This window comes from Aspergillus sclerotioniger, assembly GCF_003184525.1.
Source record: "Aspergillus sclerotioniger CBS 115572 chromosome Unknown BO94scaffold_3, whole genome shotgun sequence".
NCBI classification, from domain to species: Eukaryota; Fungi; Ascomycota; class Eurotiomycetes; order Eurotiales; family Aspergillaceae; genus Aspergillus; species Aspergillus sclerotioniger.
In genome coordinates this window covers 201,006-215,026 of record NW_020290993.1, presented here as the reverse complement: position 1 = coordinate 215,026, position 14,021 = coordinate 201,006, and the positions used below count along the sequence as shown (strand labels likewise).

The 14,021-nt window shown below is 51.9% G+C and overlaps 7 protein-coding genes across 7 annotated transcripts; 4 read left to right on the top strand and 3 right to left on the bottom strand.

The window, feature by feature from the left end:
• Positions 1-4: 4 nt before the first annotated feature.
• On the top strand, positions 5-2,339 carry BO94DRAFT_215319 (WD40 repeat domain-containing peptidylprolyl isomerase). The gene is made up of 3 exons (XM_025606186.1): positions 5-128; positions 213-590; positions 641-2,339. The coding sequence occupies exons 1-3, from the start codon at positions 53-55 to the stop codon at positions 2,074-2,076; spliced, it is 1,890 nt and encodes a 629-aa protein (XP_025471729.1). The 5' UTR covers positions 5-52; the 3' UTR covers positions 2,077-2,339.
• A 93-nt stretch (positions 2,340-2,432) lies between these two features.
• BO94DRAFT_215311 (uncharacterized protein) lies at positions 2,433-3,834 on the bottom strand. Its single transcript, XM_025606185.1, has 2 exons — positions 3,230-3,834; positions 2,433-3,177 (listed from the first exon to the last, which is right to left on the bottom strand). The coding sequence occupies exons 1-2, from the start codon at positions 3,676-3,678 to the stop codon at positions 2,790-2,792; spliced, it is 837 nt and encodes a 278-aa protein (XP_025471728.1). The 5' UTR covers positions 3,679-3,834; the 3' UTR covers positions 2,433-2,789.
• A 1,416-nt stretch (positions 3,835-5,250) lies between these two features.
• On the bottom strand, positions 5,251-6,137 carry BO94DRAFT_581312 (uncharacterized protein; the record flags this gene model as incomplete). The annotated part of the gene is made up of 2 exons (XM_025615395.1): positions 5,251-5,950; positions 6,013-6,137. 2 exons carry the CDS (start codon positions 6,135-6,137, stop codon positions 5,251-5,253), a joined length of 825 nt encoding a protein of 274 aa, XP_025471727.1.
• Positions 5,838-6,836, top strand: BO94DRAFT_215293 (uncharacterized protein). The gene has a single exon (XM_025606184.1). It carries the CDS (start codon positions 6,193-6,195, stop codon positions 6,694-6,696), a length of 504 nt encoding a protein of 167 aa, XP_025471726.1. The 5' UTR covers positions 5,838-6,192; the 3' UTR covers positions 6,697-6,836.
• Positions 6,837-9,437: 2,601 nt separating this feature from the next.
• BO94DRAFT_542250 (uncharacterized protein) lies at positions 9,438-10,299 on the top strand (the record flags this gene model as incomplete). Its single annotated transcript, XM_025613083.1, has 2 exons — positions 9,438-9,507; positions 9,560-10,299. The coding sequence occupies 2 exons, from the start codon at positions 9,438-9,440 to the stop codon at positions 10,297-10,299; spliced, it is 810 nt and encodes a 269-aa protein (XP_025471725.1).
• Positions 10,300-11,052: 753 nt separating this feature from the next.
• On the top strand, positions 11,053-11,688 carry BO94DRAFT_581310 (uncharacterized protein; the record flags this gene model as incomplete). Its single annotated transcript, XM_025615394.1, has 1 exon — positions 11,053-11,688. One exon carries the CDS (start codon positions 11,053-11,055, stop codon positions 11,686-11,688), a length of 636 nt encoding a protein of 211 aa, XP_025471724.1.
• Positions 11,689-11,781: 93 nt separating this feature from the next.
• On the bottom strand, positions 11,782-13,877 carry BO94DRAFT_507777 (allantoate permease family MFS transporter; the record flags this gene model as incomplete). The annotated part of the gene is made up of 7 exons (XM_025609632.1): positions 13,550-13,877; positions 13,419-13,498; positions 13,186-13,366; positions 13,081-13,134; positions 12,497-12,995; positions 12,140-12,406; positions 11,782-12,080 (listed from the first exon to the last, which is right to left on the bottom strand). The coding sequence occupies exons 1-7, from the start codon at positions 13,706-13,708 to the stop codon at positions 11,782-11,784; spliced, it is 1,539 nt and encodes a 512-aa protein (XP_025471723.1). The 5' UTR covers positions 13,709-13,877.
• Positions 13,878-14,021: the final 144 nt, after the last annotated feature.

Below are 14,021 nucleotides of genomic sequence, written 5' to 3'. Positions count from 1 at the left end.
TACCTGCTCGTCCAGTTGCGAATTCCAAGAATTGTCCCCTTTTACCTTGAAAATGCCCGCCGAAGAGGAACAGAAGCTGGCGTCAAACAAGCGCCCGCACTCCGCTGTGGATGCCAGCGAAGAAAATGGTACGTCCGAGGTCGTCGGACAGCTCCTGCGAGCACCTCAAGATCGCATGCGATTTAGGTAGCTTTACTGACCACCTCTCATAGGCGATGATTCCTCATCCGATGATGACTTCGGTCCGGCCCTCCCCACCGCTGATGCCCCCAAAAAGAAACGTCGCAAGCTCCCCTTCGAGAAGGTCTACGTGAATGCGCTCCCTGCCTCGCCGCAGTACTCCAAGTCCCTCATGCACAAGGACCAATTGTCCTTCGTCACTGTGACTCCGCACACCGATTTCCTCATCACTTCATCCATAGATGGCGTCGTCAAGTTCTGGAAGAAAATGGCAGTCGGCGTGGAGTTTGTGAAGGAATTCCGCGCCCACACGGCGGAGATCAAGAGCGTCAGCGTCAGCGCCGATGGGAAAAGCTTTGCAACGACCGGAACAGATAAGACAGTCAAGATCTTTGACGTTATAACCTTTGGTATACTTCCCAGCCCTTATCTATGCACCCCTTCAATCTAACCCTCGCAGACCTTCTTGCCATGCTTACCCTCGAGTTCAACCCCCGCTGTGTATGCTGGGTCCATCGCCGCGGCGCCTCATTACCTCTCCTGGCTGTGACCGACGAAGAAAGCAGCATGATTCAAGTCTTCGACGGCCGTGGTGAGAACCCGAACCCATTACACACCGTCAAGTCTATTCATCGCAGCCCCGTGGCCGCCATTGCCTTCAATGACGCCTACGACTGTGTCATTTCCGCCGACGAGTCCGGCATGATCGAGTACTGGCGAGCCGGCGATGGCTCCTTTGAGAAGCCCGACAACGTCTTCGAGCTCAAATCCTCCACCAACCTGTTCGAGTTCCGCAAGGCCAAGTCCGTTCCAGCATCGCTATCTATCTCCCCGTCCGGCCAGCAATTCGCCGCAGTCTCCTTCCCAGACCGTCAAGTCCGCGTGTTCGACTTCGCCACGGGCAAGCTCTACCGCAAGTATGACGAATCGCTCACCACCATCACCGAGATGCAACAAGCCGGCACCGCAATCTACCAACTCGACGAGCTCGAATTCGGCCGCCGCCTCGCCGTCGAACGTGAAATCGAAAACCCCATCACCAAGCCCAAGATCAACGTCCTCTTCGACGAATCCGGGCACTTCATCCTCTACGGTTCCCTCCACGGCGTCAAATGCATCAACACCTACACCAACCGCGTCGTCCGCGTCTACGCCAAAGAAGAGCCCTTCCGCTCCCTCAACCTAGCCATGTACCAAGGCCAGCCCCAAAAGAAGGGCATTGTAACCGTCTCCATGGCCGCCAGTTCCAACCCCCTCCTCCAAGAAGCCGAAGAACGCGACCCCATCCTGGTCAGCACGGGTTTCGCCAAAGTCCGCTTCTACCTCTTCACCAACTCCACCGATATCTCAAAATCGACCCGCGACGTCCAAAACGAACGCCCCCGCGAATCCGCCTCCGGACGCGACTCCACCGCCCAAAAAGCCGCCGAACTCGGCACCTCCGCCATCCTCCACACCACCATGGGCGACATCCACCTCCGCTTATACCCCTCCGCGGCCCCCAAAGCCGTCGAGAACTTCACCACCCACGCCCGCACCGGCTACTACAACAACACCATCTTCCACCGAGTCATCCGCAAATTCATGATCCAAGGCGGCGATCCCCTCGGCGACGGCACCGGTGGCGAGTCCATCTGGGGCGGCGAATTCGAAGACGAATTCTCCAGTCTCAAGCACGACAAGGCGTATACGTTATCCATGGCGAACGCGGGACCCAATACCAACGGAAGTCAATTCTTTATCACGACAGAGAAAACCCCCTGGTTGGATGGAAAACATACAGTCTTTGGGCGCGCCGTGCAGGGTTTGGATGTCGTGCATAAGATTGAGAATACCAAGACGCATAAGGAGAAGCCGGAGCAGGATATTAAGATTGTGAGTATCACTGTGGCTTGAGGTGCTTTGTTGTTGTAGACTTGATGCTGGTTGTATGTTTTGGTTTTTGGATATCAGGTTCAGCGGTCCATGGATAGTTATTTATCTTACCTATTTAGTCATTTGTTGTTGTACTGTAAATTACTGGGTTGTTTTGTTAGCTAAAAGAACGGATATAGTATAGTATAGCATATTATAGTACACATGTTCGATTGAGATGGTTGTTCCATACAAACAAACGGTTTCTACCTATTCATCCTGTGTAGCCTGTAACCTGTCTTGGCGTCCAGTTACATACAATAATCATCATATATTCCATCCTGGTCATGCTGGGAGTATGGTATAGATTTTCATCAACGAAAATGACGAAGGTATGAGTATATTCGATCAAAAAGTCAAATGGTAAACACAGCCAAATAATAAACCTGAACCATAGGTATGCACAGTCATTCGGAGCAGGCAAGGCACATAGAGTGTTGTGTTGAAGAAGAAGAAAAGAAAGAAAGGGACTTTGTACTAAATCGGACTGGAACTGTACGTGAGATTTTCAATAACCCCACAGACACGTGAACGCCAGGTATATGCAAGTTTGTTTAGCGGGGCGCATTGGTTTCCCGACTGACTGACTCTGCCCGCTCGTTACCGGATAGTAGATATTGTGCCAGTCGTCGTGCTTTCGGTGAATGAAGGATTGGAATCTCGAGAAAAGGAAAAAACCGTAATCATGTATGAGGTCACCGGGGAACTTCGCGGATTTCGGTATCGCCTTCCGGCACGGGTTGGGTCTTTTGTAAACGCGACGGCGTTCGGCCGGGTCGGGTTGTCGAAGATGCGACATTTGTGCGGGAACTGCTGGCGATGGACTCGGAGTTGGTCGCGGTATCGTACCGACCGGGCCTGAATGCGCCCTGCGCGGGAGGCCCTGGTCCAGGGGAGGGGCTGGCATCCTGCTGACGGGCTGCCAACAGTGCGCTGTCCGTTCCAGCGGTTCCGGCGGCGTGGTAAAGACCGGGGTATTTCCGATCGTGGCGACGTTTAAGCCAGATGCCCACGACGGTAATGACGGAGAATGCGACCACAAGGACAATGATCATGATTACCCATTTATAGTGCGTCGTCCACCTGAGCACGTCAATATCTGAAGCCATTTAGGTGGTCACCGGTGACTACCTACCAGGCCTGGGAGCGCGCATCCCTCGTGAAGATGGATGCGCTTGCATCGGCCGTGCCTCGCTTGGAGAGGGTGCTCTCGGACGAGCAAAAGTCGTTATACCATGTTCGTATCAAGGAACGATCGGATGCGCTAGCACAGCTGTCCGTACAGACACCGGTCGGGGAATAAATCGAAGTGAGCAGGTTCGACTGGCAGAAACACGAGACGTAGGTCGCATGGTCGGACTGGAGGGCGACGGGCGGCACACAGTTGTCCTGAGCCTCCTTTAGGACGGAGCAGGACAAGCCACACGAGGGAAAAGAAGACGAGGCCGCGGATGGCAGGAGGGCGACACTGTGAGCGCGAGCGACGGTTGAGAGAACGAGGGAGATCAAAGAGAGATAGAAGACCATGGACGAGGACACGGATCGCGAGGTCGACCTGGCAGCATGGCTGGGCCAACGTGCCATGACGACGACTCTTGAGGCTAAAGGAAGGCGGTGGGGACCGTCGGGGAGAGAGTCGTTCACTGAGAAGTGCCCACCATGGTATGACGGTGATCTGATCGAAGACGAGTGCGGCGGGGGAGGGAGATATAGTGGTCGGGGGGGTGGTGGTGGTAGTGGTGGTGTGGGTGGGAGGGAGAGTGGTGGGTGGGATGAGTCGAACGAGTGACAGAAAGAGGGAACGGCGATAGATCGGGGGAGGGAGGAGGGCGAACGGAGCGCTCGACGGCGACGGTGGTTTGGCGAGGGAAAGGACAGGAAGGAAGACGGGATAAGGTCAGGTCAGGTCAGAAGATGAAAGGAGGAGGAAGAGGAGCCTGGAGAGGATGCTTGGCCGGTTGCGGCCGGAGGGCTTTTGGGCGGGCGATGCTTACTGGCTTGGGCTTAGTGCCTCGAAATTTCATTTGCGCCGAAGCAGAAAGCGCCCCAGCAGGAATCCTTCCTAATCCCCTCCCGGTGTAGTCGCCGGTTATTTTAATCACGGCCACGCAAGTCTGGACCCTGAACGCCTTTCTCCTCCCCTCCCCGTCATCTCCTGCTTCGTATTTCAGGCCTGCTGTGACGTTCTATCTCCCTTTGGTTGGATCCCTTCTCCGCCAGTCCCTTCCTTTCCACCCTCGCCGCATGCGTCGTCCCGAATCCGTGGCTGTTGCCCTGTCAGAGTGACCTGTGGTGGATGCTGCAGCACACTATTCCCAATAATCTGGGACGCCTGGGTCCACTCCGCCAGGCCAACGGCCTAATGCAACGGTCCTCTGATACCATCACATTGACGGTGTTGCGGGGGTGGACCCCGAAGGTGCCCAGCAGGTTTCTCCTCACTCTTGTTTGGATCAATGCGTCACAATCCTTGCTGGTCGTTATCTTTACTGATCTCAAGTTAACATGGTTGATCTCGGTTTGACACATTCCAGTTTTGAGTTTGAATGGACAAGGATCCACGGATCGATCTGGAGGGATCCGATCCTTGTCCCCGGTTGATCGGTCATTCCAGGGGCAGGGCAGGAATGTATCGATGACGCCACACGGGACCTATCCGGGAGTACCTTTGTCTGGTGTTGCTTTCTGGCTTTCCCTCTCAATGCCGTGGTCTCGGACAGTTGAGCGGCGCACGTTCGCGAAGCGGTGAGCAGCACTAATTATTCGGAGCAGGACGACTGCAGCAGATTCAGCAAGCCAGAGGAGATGCTATCAAGGGGATGATAAGTAAGGGTGGTTTTATTTCAGCATGTGCCGCCTGTGACCTATAAAAAGATCAGTACCGATCGGAGAGTTCAGCAGTGACAGATCCCTTGCTCGCTGGCGACTGTTCATGCAGAGAAGCTGATGTCTGGATCGGCACCTACTTCCAAAGCCATGGTTTTGCTAACAGTCACTCGAAAAGGGGATCATTACAGTACAGAAAGGCGTCGATGATATCCCCCATACAACGATCGCGGTCTTGACAGCCGTATTTTTACATATAAACTAGCTGCTCAAGTTCCTTAGCAGGGTTCGAATTTCCATATGGTATAGTGGCATCACTCAGCACGAGCGTCAATGCAGATAGTCGGATACAGGAAACAGAAAATCTCCGGCACTCGATCGGATGATCAGAGACGAAATGCCAATCCCTTTCTCCCGCAGAAACCGCTCATCATTCTCCGATGTGGCAGCCCGAATACGAATGACTCCTGACTCATCCAGAGTGCCCGGCGCATTGAGCTTGAACTCCGCCTGGTCTTCACCCTCTGACAAGCGTGGGAATTCCCCCACGATGCAGGTGTAAAGGGTTATATAGGATTGCAGCTTATCCTTTGGCACGAGGACCTCGATGCCCGCAATCCCGGTCGCTCCTGACGGGTGTTCAACGACAGAGGGCAGATTATACGGAACGCGAAGGACTCTGTCCGTGACATCGTGACAGAAAAAGGGAGCATCCGTGCGGCCTCGAGGATGGAATTCTCCCGGTGTAGATGTTTCTGGATAGAGTGCCTTTAATATCTTCCAACGGAGAATATTACCTGTGGGCGTTTGGCGGCCTCCATCGATCGGCTGTGAGTATGTCACTCCTAGACTGTCTTCAGATATCGTATCCAGCGCTTTGACGATACGGTCATGATTGTCTTCGGCCGAGATGGGTGCCAAAGAAGTGAGGGCGAAATCGCCTGGTCGGTCTCTCCAGTCTGCCGGCTTTTTAATCCAATGTAGGAGCTCCAGATAGGTTCCGTCGGGGAAGATGATCAGTTTGTTGCGGCTTAAGCCTCCTGCAGGTCATTAGTGAATGCTGTAGACTGGTTCGTAGAAGACACGGTTGACTTGCCTGCGTGGGTGCCGCCATTGATGATGGTGAAGTGGTCCGTCAGCCATGTTGAAGGAGATTCGAATTCATCCTTGCTGAATTGGAGAAGCAAATGGTCGAGATAAACGTGCTGCGACGGCATGATTCGGTGTGGCTATGAGGAATGTTAGATTGATAAGAAGCGTTCTCCCCGAGGAATGGAGGACGACGGCATGCGGGGTTGTCGCGCACGCCAACCGGCGCGCCCCATCGCGTGTGATCATTATTGCCTCACCCGACCTCAGGATAGCAAAAGTTTCTGCTTAGCCCTGAGAATATTGGGTTTTAATACTATACCCAGAACTCGAATTTATTACCGGAATATATATTTGGCACCAGTGGATCAAATATATGTCATTACAACTAGTACCTACAGTGATCGTTGCAACACTACAACCCACACGGTGTATTTCAGAAAATGTTCATCGCAGTGGCTTGGGCCGTTTCAGCTTGTTGAGAAGAGATGGTCGCCCCAAATTCCATGTCTCCGCTCATTCGAACCATGGGGGTTAAGATACTTCCGGCACAAAGACCAGCAAATTCGACATCGACAGACTCAACCAACTCAAGCTCATGAAGTGTGTCGCGTGCCCAAGTTTCTTAATATACATATGGCTCTGGACGGAACACTGCTGTCATCATGTCTTCCGCTTTGTTTATAATCGATGGCTAGTACACCCTCGAAACGGGGTTGGCAGTTTTGATTGAGTTGCAGACGAATGGGACACCTGCAGAGTCCGAAAGCAAATGACATGTATATCATTTTCTATGGAATTTCTTGTAAAGTTACTCGATATGGGATCCTTTGGATGTTGTCTTGGAGTATATAACCGAGGAAGTTGAGGAAGAGTGAATAGGAGACGGCCTTTTGTGGATGTATATGTCGACTACAATAGGCGGGCCAAATACTTCAATCGGATATATCTGGAACGAAATGGCAGATGCCTTTCAGAGGACGAGGTATGGACACGAGCCACGCTGGGGAGACATGCACCGGGCTATTCGGAGGTATAATGATTGATAACCTCCATGATGTTCGAGTTGTAGAACAAATTCAATTGTAATCAATCTATGAGCTCTTCCCATTGTCAATACTGACTCTTTTATTTTCATACCCTGGAAACCGAACTACTAGTACTTTCTCAAGGCTGGAGAGTTGACTCATTCTTGAGAGAGATGGAATCATAGTCATCCAACAATAATACCATTCTTTCCTCCACAGCACACCCAGATACTACTACTCATCTAAACTACCCGTAATCACCTCGTCTATCTACCAAGTCCCATCTTCACCATACCAACCAACGACATGAGCACATACCACCCCGTCATAAATATCTCTCGGGCGAGAAAATCATCCCTTCGCAACAACCCCCTCCTCCTCCTCCTCCTCCCAGGATCAAGTCAAGAATCCTAACATCGGCTCGACACCAAGAACAAGAAAGATACTCTTAGCTCACGTGAAGACAAAACCAGATACACACCGAGAAAAGCCTATTTAATTTAAATCATTAACCCCGACAAGGGAGGGAGAAACATTATAGGACTGGGGGATTTGAAATACTCCGGTATCGGATCGATTCAAAGGTCACTCAATGTAGGATTCTCAACCAAACTACTCGAGTATCATCATGATACCTCGTCATTGTCTCGGGGTCTTTCTTTTGGATTCTATTTTCTTCTGTTTGGGGAGGGGTAGGACTCATTGGCTGGGACTATTGGGATTAGGGGGTTGGATGATCTGATCTGGTTTGTGTATTGGAGTAGAATACTCTTTTTACTGGGGTTACTTGCTACGGAGAGTGCATTATTTCTATATCCTTATAGAATAGCAACGGAAGAAATACATCCTTAACGCCAGAATTAACAGTATCTACTAGTCCCTAGATGATCAACACTCTGTCAAATTCTTCTCTCCTTCCCGTTCATTCAAACTTTTACAACTGTCTCACTAGTCAAAGCCAAGATAGATTTTTACTCCCGGGTCGGGCGGGCACGGCTCGAAAGCGACGATCAGTAAATCCTTGCTTGGTTCCGGGCTGTTGGAATAAGGTCTGGAAGCCCAGAGACAGGTTATGGTCTGAAGAGGGAGAAAGATTTTACCGGGAGTTGGATTTAACTTTTTTCACTGTGTCAGGGTCTGGATGTTGAGTTCTTCTCTTATCTGTGGGGATTTGCAGTGAGCATATCCTGCATTATAGGGGATATATGAAAGAGGTACTATACTATAGCACCTGAATATCGCAGTAACTCATTCCCATTACTCTCAGGGCTCTATAAGTTGTATCTGATGAACATCAGACACCACCATACGACAAACATAGACCTGACCTTCACACAGACCAGGCAAGGGACGGGGTCCCCAAGGACACGGACGTTTCCCCGATTGGGGGATATGCCCGGACCTGCTGTTCCAGACCGGGGGTATTGCTCGTTTGTGCGGCTGTAGCTCCCGTGTATGTCTTGACTTAGGGCTGATTAGTATGGAAGTTTCAGCTGCCTGCTTTGGTAAGCGGAAGAAGAAAAATCTGTAGTTAGGTATATTGGTCCATGATTCCTTCTGGAACGAAAAAGGTTATTCGGAAGCCGGGGACTTGCACCAGAAAGGTATCATCAATTCGAAGATCAGTGGGTGAGCAAACTTAAGGGTCCACGGATCAAACGAACCTTGCAGGGTAGGTATGGTTCATGTCTGTGATGTGTGGAGACGCGGGAAGTTGGACCTTGTTTGTGGTTTGAGGTTATCCTGGTAACTGGTGTCTGTAATACCTTTTCTTAGTATTCAGACTTGCCTCTCACCATACGCAGATATATGTTCGGTCATGGTGCATCTCGTCGCTGCTAGCTGTTAATGATCGACCCCTAACGCGCTAAGCTTCTGGGGCGGATCGGCGGGGCGCAGCCGGCCCGAGGATTAGCATGTGCAAGATGCCCACAGCCAATAGGCGGGCCCTGACGATTTGCACCCAATTTTAGGGCTGGTTGCCTTCCCTCAAGGATTCATAACCGGAAGTAGTTCATGGAGATGAGACTCGGCGGCTGTTACAGGTTTGAACAAACCAAACTTTTCTGCTTGTTCGGTCTGTGCTCGAGGTCGCCGATGCCATAGCTTGGATATGCACTCGATGCGAGGTTGAAACACGGGAGGTTGATACAGCAGTTCCGTGGTTCGATGTAGCAGAATTTATCCGGTATCAACAGGGACATCGGATGAAAATGCCGGAGGAACTGTTGGTTGTCGCGATCCAGAACATGACGTCTTGTCTGGAATGGCCGATGGTCAGAACTTGCCTGCCGGAGAGGTATAAAGGGGACCTCAAAGACTACCTATCTACTCATCAGCAACATCAAAACATTCTCAACCTTCCTCACTTTCCTACAATTCCTTCAACCTTCATTCGATATGAAGCTCTCTGCTGTTCTTTCCACCTTGATGGTGGCTGGCCTGGTTGCCGCGGCTCCTCCTGCTCCTCGTATGTGACCTGCATGCACCAACTCGATCAACAAAAGCTGACTTACTTCCAGGTCCTACTGGCCTCCAGATTCATTCTCATCCGGACTCTCCTCCTAATGCTCCTGCTCCCAAGCCCCACGACGACGGTCCTCACAGGCGGGATGACGGACCCAAGCTTCCCAAGGACGACTCTAAGCCTCATGATTCGCCCAAGCCCAAGCCAAAGAAGAAGGACCCTGCTCCGAAGGATCTTAAGGGCCCTAAGGACCCAAAACCCCACGACCATGGCCCTCACAAGCGTGATGGCCCAAAGCCTCCTAAGGACGGTCCCAAGCCCAACGATTCGCCGAAGCCTCAACCTCACAAGGATGCTCCCGCCCCTAAGGATCCCAAGCCTCATGACAATGGTCCCCACAAGCGTGATGACGGACCGAAGCCTCCAAAGGAGGGACCTAAACCTGACGACTCACCGAAGCCTCACAAGCAGGCTCCCGCTCCCAAGGATCCTCAGGGCCCAAAGGACCCCGAGCCTCATGACAATGGTCCCCACAAGCGTGACGGACCCAAGCCTCCTAAGAAAGGCCCCAACCCTGGCGATTCTCCCAAGCCTAAGCCTCAACCTCACAAAGACGCACCTGCTCCCAAGGACGACAAGCCGCACGACAACGGTCCTCACAAGCGTGACGATGGCCCGAAACCTCCCAAGAACGGTCCCAAGCCTGACAACTCGCCCAAGCCTAAGCTCCAGCCTCACCAGAAGGCTCCTGCTCCCAAGGACGACAAGCCTCAGGATCCTCCTAGGCCCAACTGAATAAAGGAGTCAAACCTTGGAACGAGAGGGACGGTGTTCGTTGCAGATTATGTCGGGGATGAATGTGGGCTGCTCGAGGCAAGCCATGTTGTACGTTTTGTTTCCAGCCGGGTCTGGGTGCTTAGATGAATGCTTGTTAAATAGAATAATGCAGATAGAATAGATTTTGATGTTTTGTGAGATTTTGGACTCTCGGTGTAGGGAGTAACCGGGTGTTCTTTGTAGAGTGAGAAGTTAGCATGATGAACAAAACAGCCTAGAAATAAGAAGAAGAGGAAGAAAATCTCACACTGCTTTCAGAGCTTCTATCGACCTAGGAGAGGATAAAGTCAGCTCCTGAAAGTAGACCCCAACTCTTGGTCAGGGTTCTTTGCGCTGGTTGACAATGCGTGGAACTGCCGCGTCTTATTCTCATACTGAAATGGACAGAAAATATTCAGGAGCATCAAGACCACTAACTTGGCAGTCGTAACAAGGAAAGTAGGCACAAGAGCATCTACTCCCAACGAGCACGAACAGGAAAGTATAAAGCATCGCAGAATAGTTCTCATGTACAAGAATAAGATAACCCGCTAAACCCACCTAAGCCGGTAATGGATCCACCGCCCCCGACCTCCGAGCGCGGGTCCACCCACCCCTCTCTATCCATCTCCTCCACCTCCCTCACCTCACTCACTCACACCACCACTCCTTCACAACCAAATCCAACACCCTCCAACCCACCATGCAACAATGACCACCACAACAACAACCATGCCCCAATTCAACATCCCCACCCTTTTCACATCCCTAACACGCCACCCCTGGACTCTCTTCCGCGTACTAAAATCCGCCAACCCGCATGACATCCAAGGTCCCCTCCACGGAACCGCATCCTTCACTCCTCTCTCACCAACCTCCACCTCCACCTCCAACCAAGACCCATCAACCTCCCCAAACAGCGAAAGCCAAATCCTCTACACCGAAACCGGTACCCTCCCCACAACTTTAGGTCAAAACCTTCAATGGAAGAAATCCTACATATGGCGACTTACCCCCATCAACGCTCTCAGTGTATGGTTTGTGAAGGTGGCGGAGCCGGAGGTGGCGGATTATTTGTTTCATGGGATGGAGTTTATTTCTCGTTCCAGTCAGGATGAAGTTGGGCAGGGGGATACTGGGAAGGAGGAAGGGGAAGGGTATGTGAGTGCGCCGGTCCCACCAAACACTGCAGGAGAGACGGTAGTGGTTACGGCAAGGGGAAATCATCTTTGCATTGATGATATGTATCGGACGGCATATGCGTTTCGGATTAGGGAGGAGGATGGGGAGGTGGTTAGTTGGGCGAGTCGGCATGTGGTGAAGGGGCCGAAGAAGGATCAGGATATTGTGAATTATTATTCGGTGTAGATAGATTGTCTGTATGTATGTATGGGTTTAGATTAGAGTGGAGGGGGGAAGTTGGGTTGGTTGGTTGTGGATAGATATCCGGGTGTGGTTGCATCACAGCGTGTACATAAAATCAGGCCGCTTGTCTCCAAGGACCTCGATCTCACTTGCTGCAAGTCCCTGCACCCAGTGGTCACGCTCCCCTCGTCGCCGCTTCGCGTTCTCCCGTCGCAGCAACAGGTATTGCATTACTGACCCCCCGAACAGAAACACCACCAGATATGCCAGCACGGTGCCGTGGCCGGGATAGAACTGGGGCGCGTCGTTCCCACGGTAGATGTTTGACGACACGATCCCGTTCAGGTTGCCCCAGCCGATCACTATGCCCAGTGTGACGCCGCGCTTGTACACGCCTGTCCAACAGTCAGCTACGTCACGTTATGAAAATCCCATGTTATGAGAGGGGACATACCTTCTGTGTTGTTACTGGCCCAGGAAATGGTGTTGGCTATCGCAGGGTAGATGCCCATCGCACCCAAAAACGTCCCCGCATATCGTGCCCCCGCTGACTTGGCTCCAAGAAGCAACGAGAACCCAGCGATGCCTACAAGAGACACCGCAATGTTGCAGATGCCACGCTGGCGGGTCCGGTCCGCGATAAAACCAATCGTTACTGTGACGATGGCAGCCGCCGCATAGGGAGGGACGCTGAACAGCTGCGCCTGGATCGCCGTGTAACCTGCTTCCGTTAGATCCGATCAGTGGTAGCGCATGCAAGACGAACCCTAGATCGCGTTAGTAGCTGCATATGCAGGCTCGTGGCAAGAACGTACTAGCTCCTTGATGATCGTAGGTGTAAAAAGAGAAAAGGCGTACAAAGCCCCATCCGCACCCATGAAGATAATGGCACTGGTATAGGTCTTCCAGTCTTTCAGACTGCTCCAGAAATAAGTCATCTGGAACTTCTCATGACCAGAACTAGCCTGATTGTCAGCCATCAACCGCCGCAGGACGCGCTTGCGATCTGCCTCGGACAGGAATTTGGCCTCATCCGGGAAATCGTAGACCATCCAAAAAGACAGCACGCCGATAATGATCGTAGCCAGCCCCTCCAGAATGAATATCCATGACCAGCCTGACTTGCCCCCCACGCCGTCCATTAGGGCGATCGCAGCGGCGAGTAATCCGCCGAAAGACCCCGCGAGAGCGGCGGCGGAAAAGAAGATGGCCATGCGGACGCCAAATTCAGATCGCTTATACCAACAGGACAGGAAGTATCCAACACCAGGAAAGAGTCCCGCTTCAGTCAGGCCTAGGAACCATCGCACCTACAGCTTGTGAGAAGAGCACAGACAGGTCGGCTATTGGTTTCAACACATGGGGGAGGATTGCATGCAAGAAGTCGCAACTTACCGCCATAAGCCCAGAGAAATTATGTACCAAACCCATAAATGTCATGCATATTCCCTATATAGATACCGTCAGCGCTGTCAGCAGCATTGTCGGCAGCGCACCTACCCATATTGCCATTATAATCGGAATAAAGACGCTCGGCCGCATGCGCTTGAGAAGTACGTTGGTCACAGGTTCGAAAATCGAGTATGAGGCGAAGAAGATGGTCAGCACGGCGTTATACTGCGAGTTGGTCATATGGAGGTCCTTCTGGAGGCCTGCGAGCTTTGCATTGCCGACATTGGTTCTGCGAAAGATATCGTTAATGCCTCATCATGACCGTGGAATCAAGCTCATACCTATCCAAAAAAGAAACCAGGTAAAGTAGACTTAGCCATGGAATGAGTCGCAGATCAAGTTTCCACACTAAAGCACGATCCTGGCTGTTGCATTAGTCGATCCGTGACCCCTGCTCGGGGCCGATGCTCACGATCTTCGCTTTTTCCTCCTCACTCAGGCCCTCGTCCGGGTCCTCGATGAACTCCAGTTGCGAATCGCGGGGAAGACCATGGAATGAAGTAGCCTTTTCAGTATCGAAGCCTTTGGAGGATTCGTCCATGACTGGTTTCTCGTCGCTCACCGGTGTCATGATGTTCTCTGTGGAGTGTAGTCGATAGGGACCGGAAACGAACGCTAAGGAGAGCCAGGACAGGGCAAGACAGGAAATAGATGATTTAAAGGGTGGGATTCCGGAAATTGGTAATCATATCGTTGTCTGGTGGCTGGATGACGATGGCCTTTGCGAAAGATGCGGAGGGTCAACACGCGAGGACAGAAAGTGATCAGCGTGACTGATCCTGGAGGTACCAATCAGAGTAGCCCCCAACTGGGTGCGCGAGGGCGATTGGTAGCAGATAGCTCAAAGTGAATGGACTAAAAGTTAGTCGGAGCCAAACATTGGG

What these genes read in the sequence shown, in the direction of transcription:
- BO94DRAFT_215311 (XM_025606185.1), bottom strand. Translation starts at nt 3,678, where the DNA reads ATGGCACGTTGGCCCAGCCATGCTGCCAGGTCGACCTCGCGATCCGTG. An exon ending in GATGCGCGCTCCCAGGCCTG is followed by an intron (nt 3,178 to 3,229) that starts GTAGGTAGTCAC and finishes TGACGTGCTCAG; the next exon opens with GTGGACGACGCACTATAAAT.
- BO94DRAFT_215319 (XM_025606186.1), top strand. Translation starts at nt 53, where the DNA reads ATGCCCGCCGAAGAGGAACAGAAGCTGGCGTCAAACAAGCGCCCGCAC. An exon ending in GGATGCCAGCGAAGAAAATG is followed by an intron (nt 129 to 212) that starts GTACGTCCGAGG and finishes CACCTCTCATAG; the next exon opens with GCGATGATTCCTCATCCGAT. An exon ending in CTTTGACGTTATAACCTTTG is followed by an intron (nt 591 to 640) that starts GTATACTTCCCA and finishes TAACCCTCGCAG; the next exon opens with ACCTTCTTGCCATGCTTACC.
- BO94DRAFT_215293 (XM_025606184.1), top strand. Translation starts at nt 6,193, where the DNA reads ATGGAGGACGACGGCATGCGGGGTTGTCGCGCACGCCAACCGGCGCGC.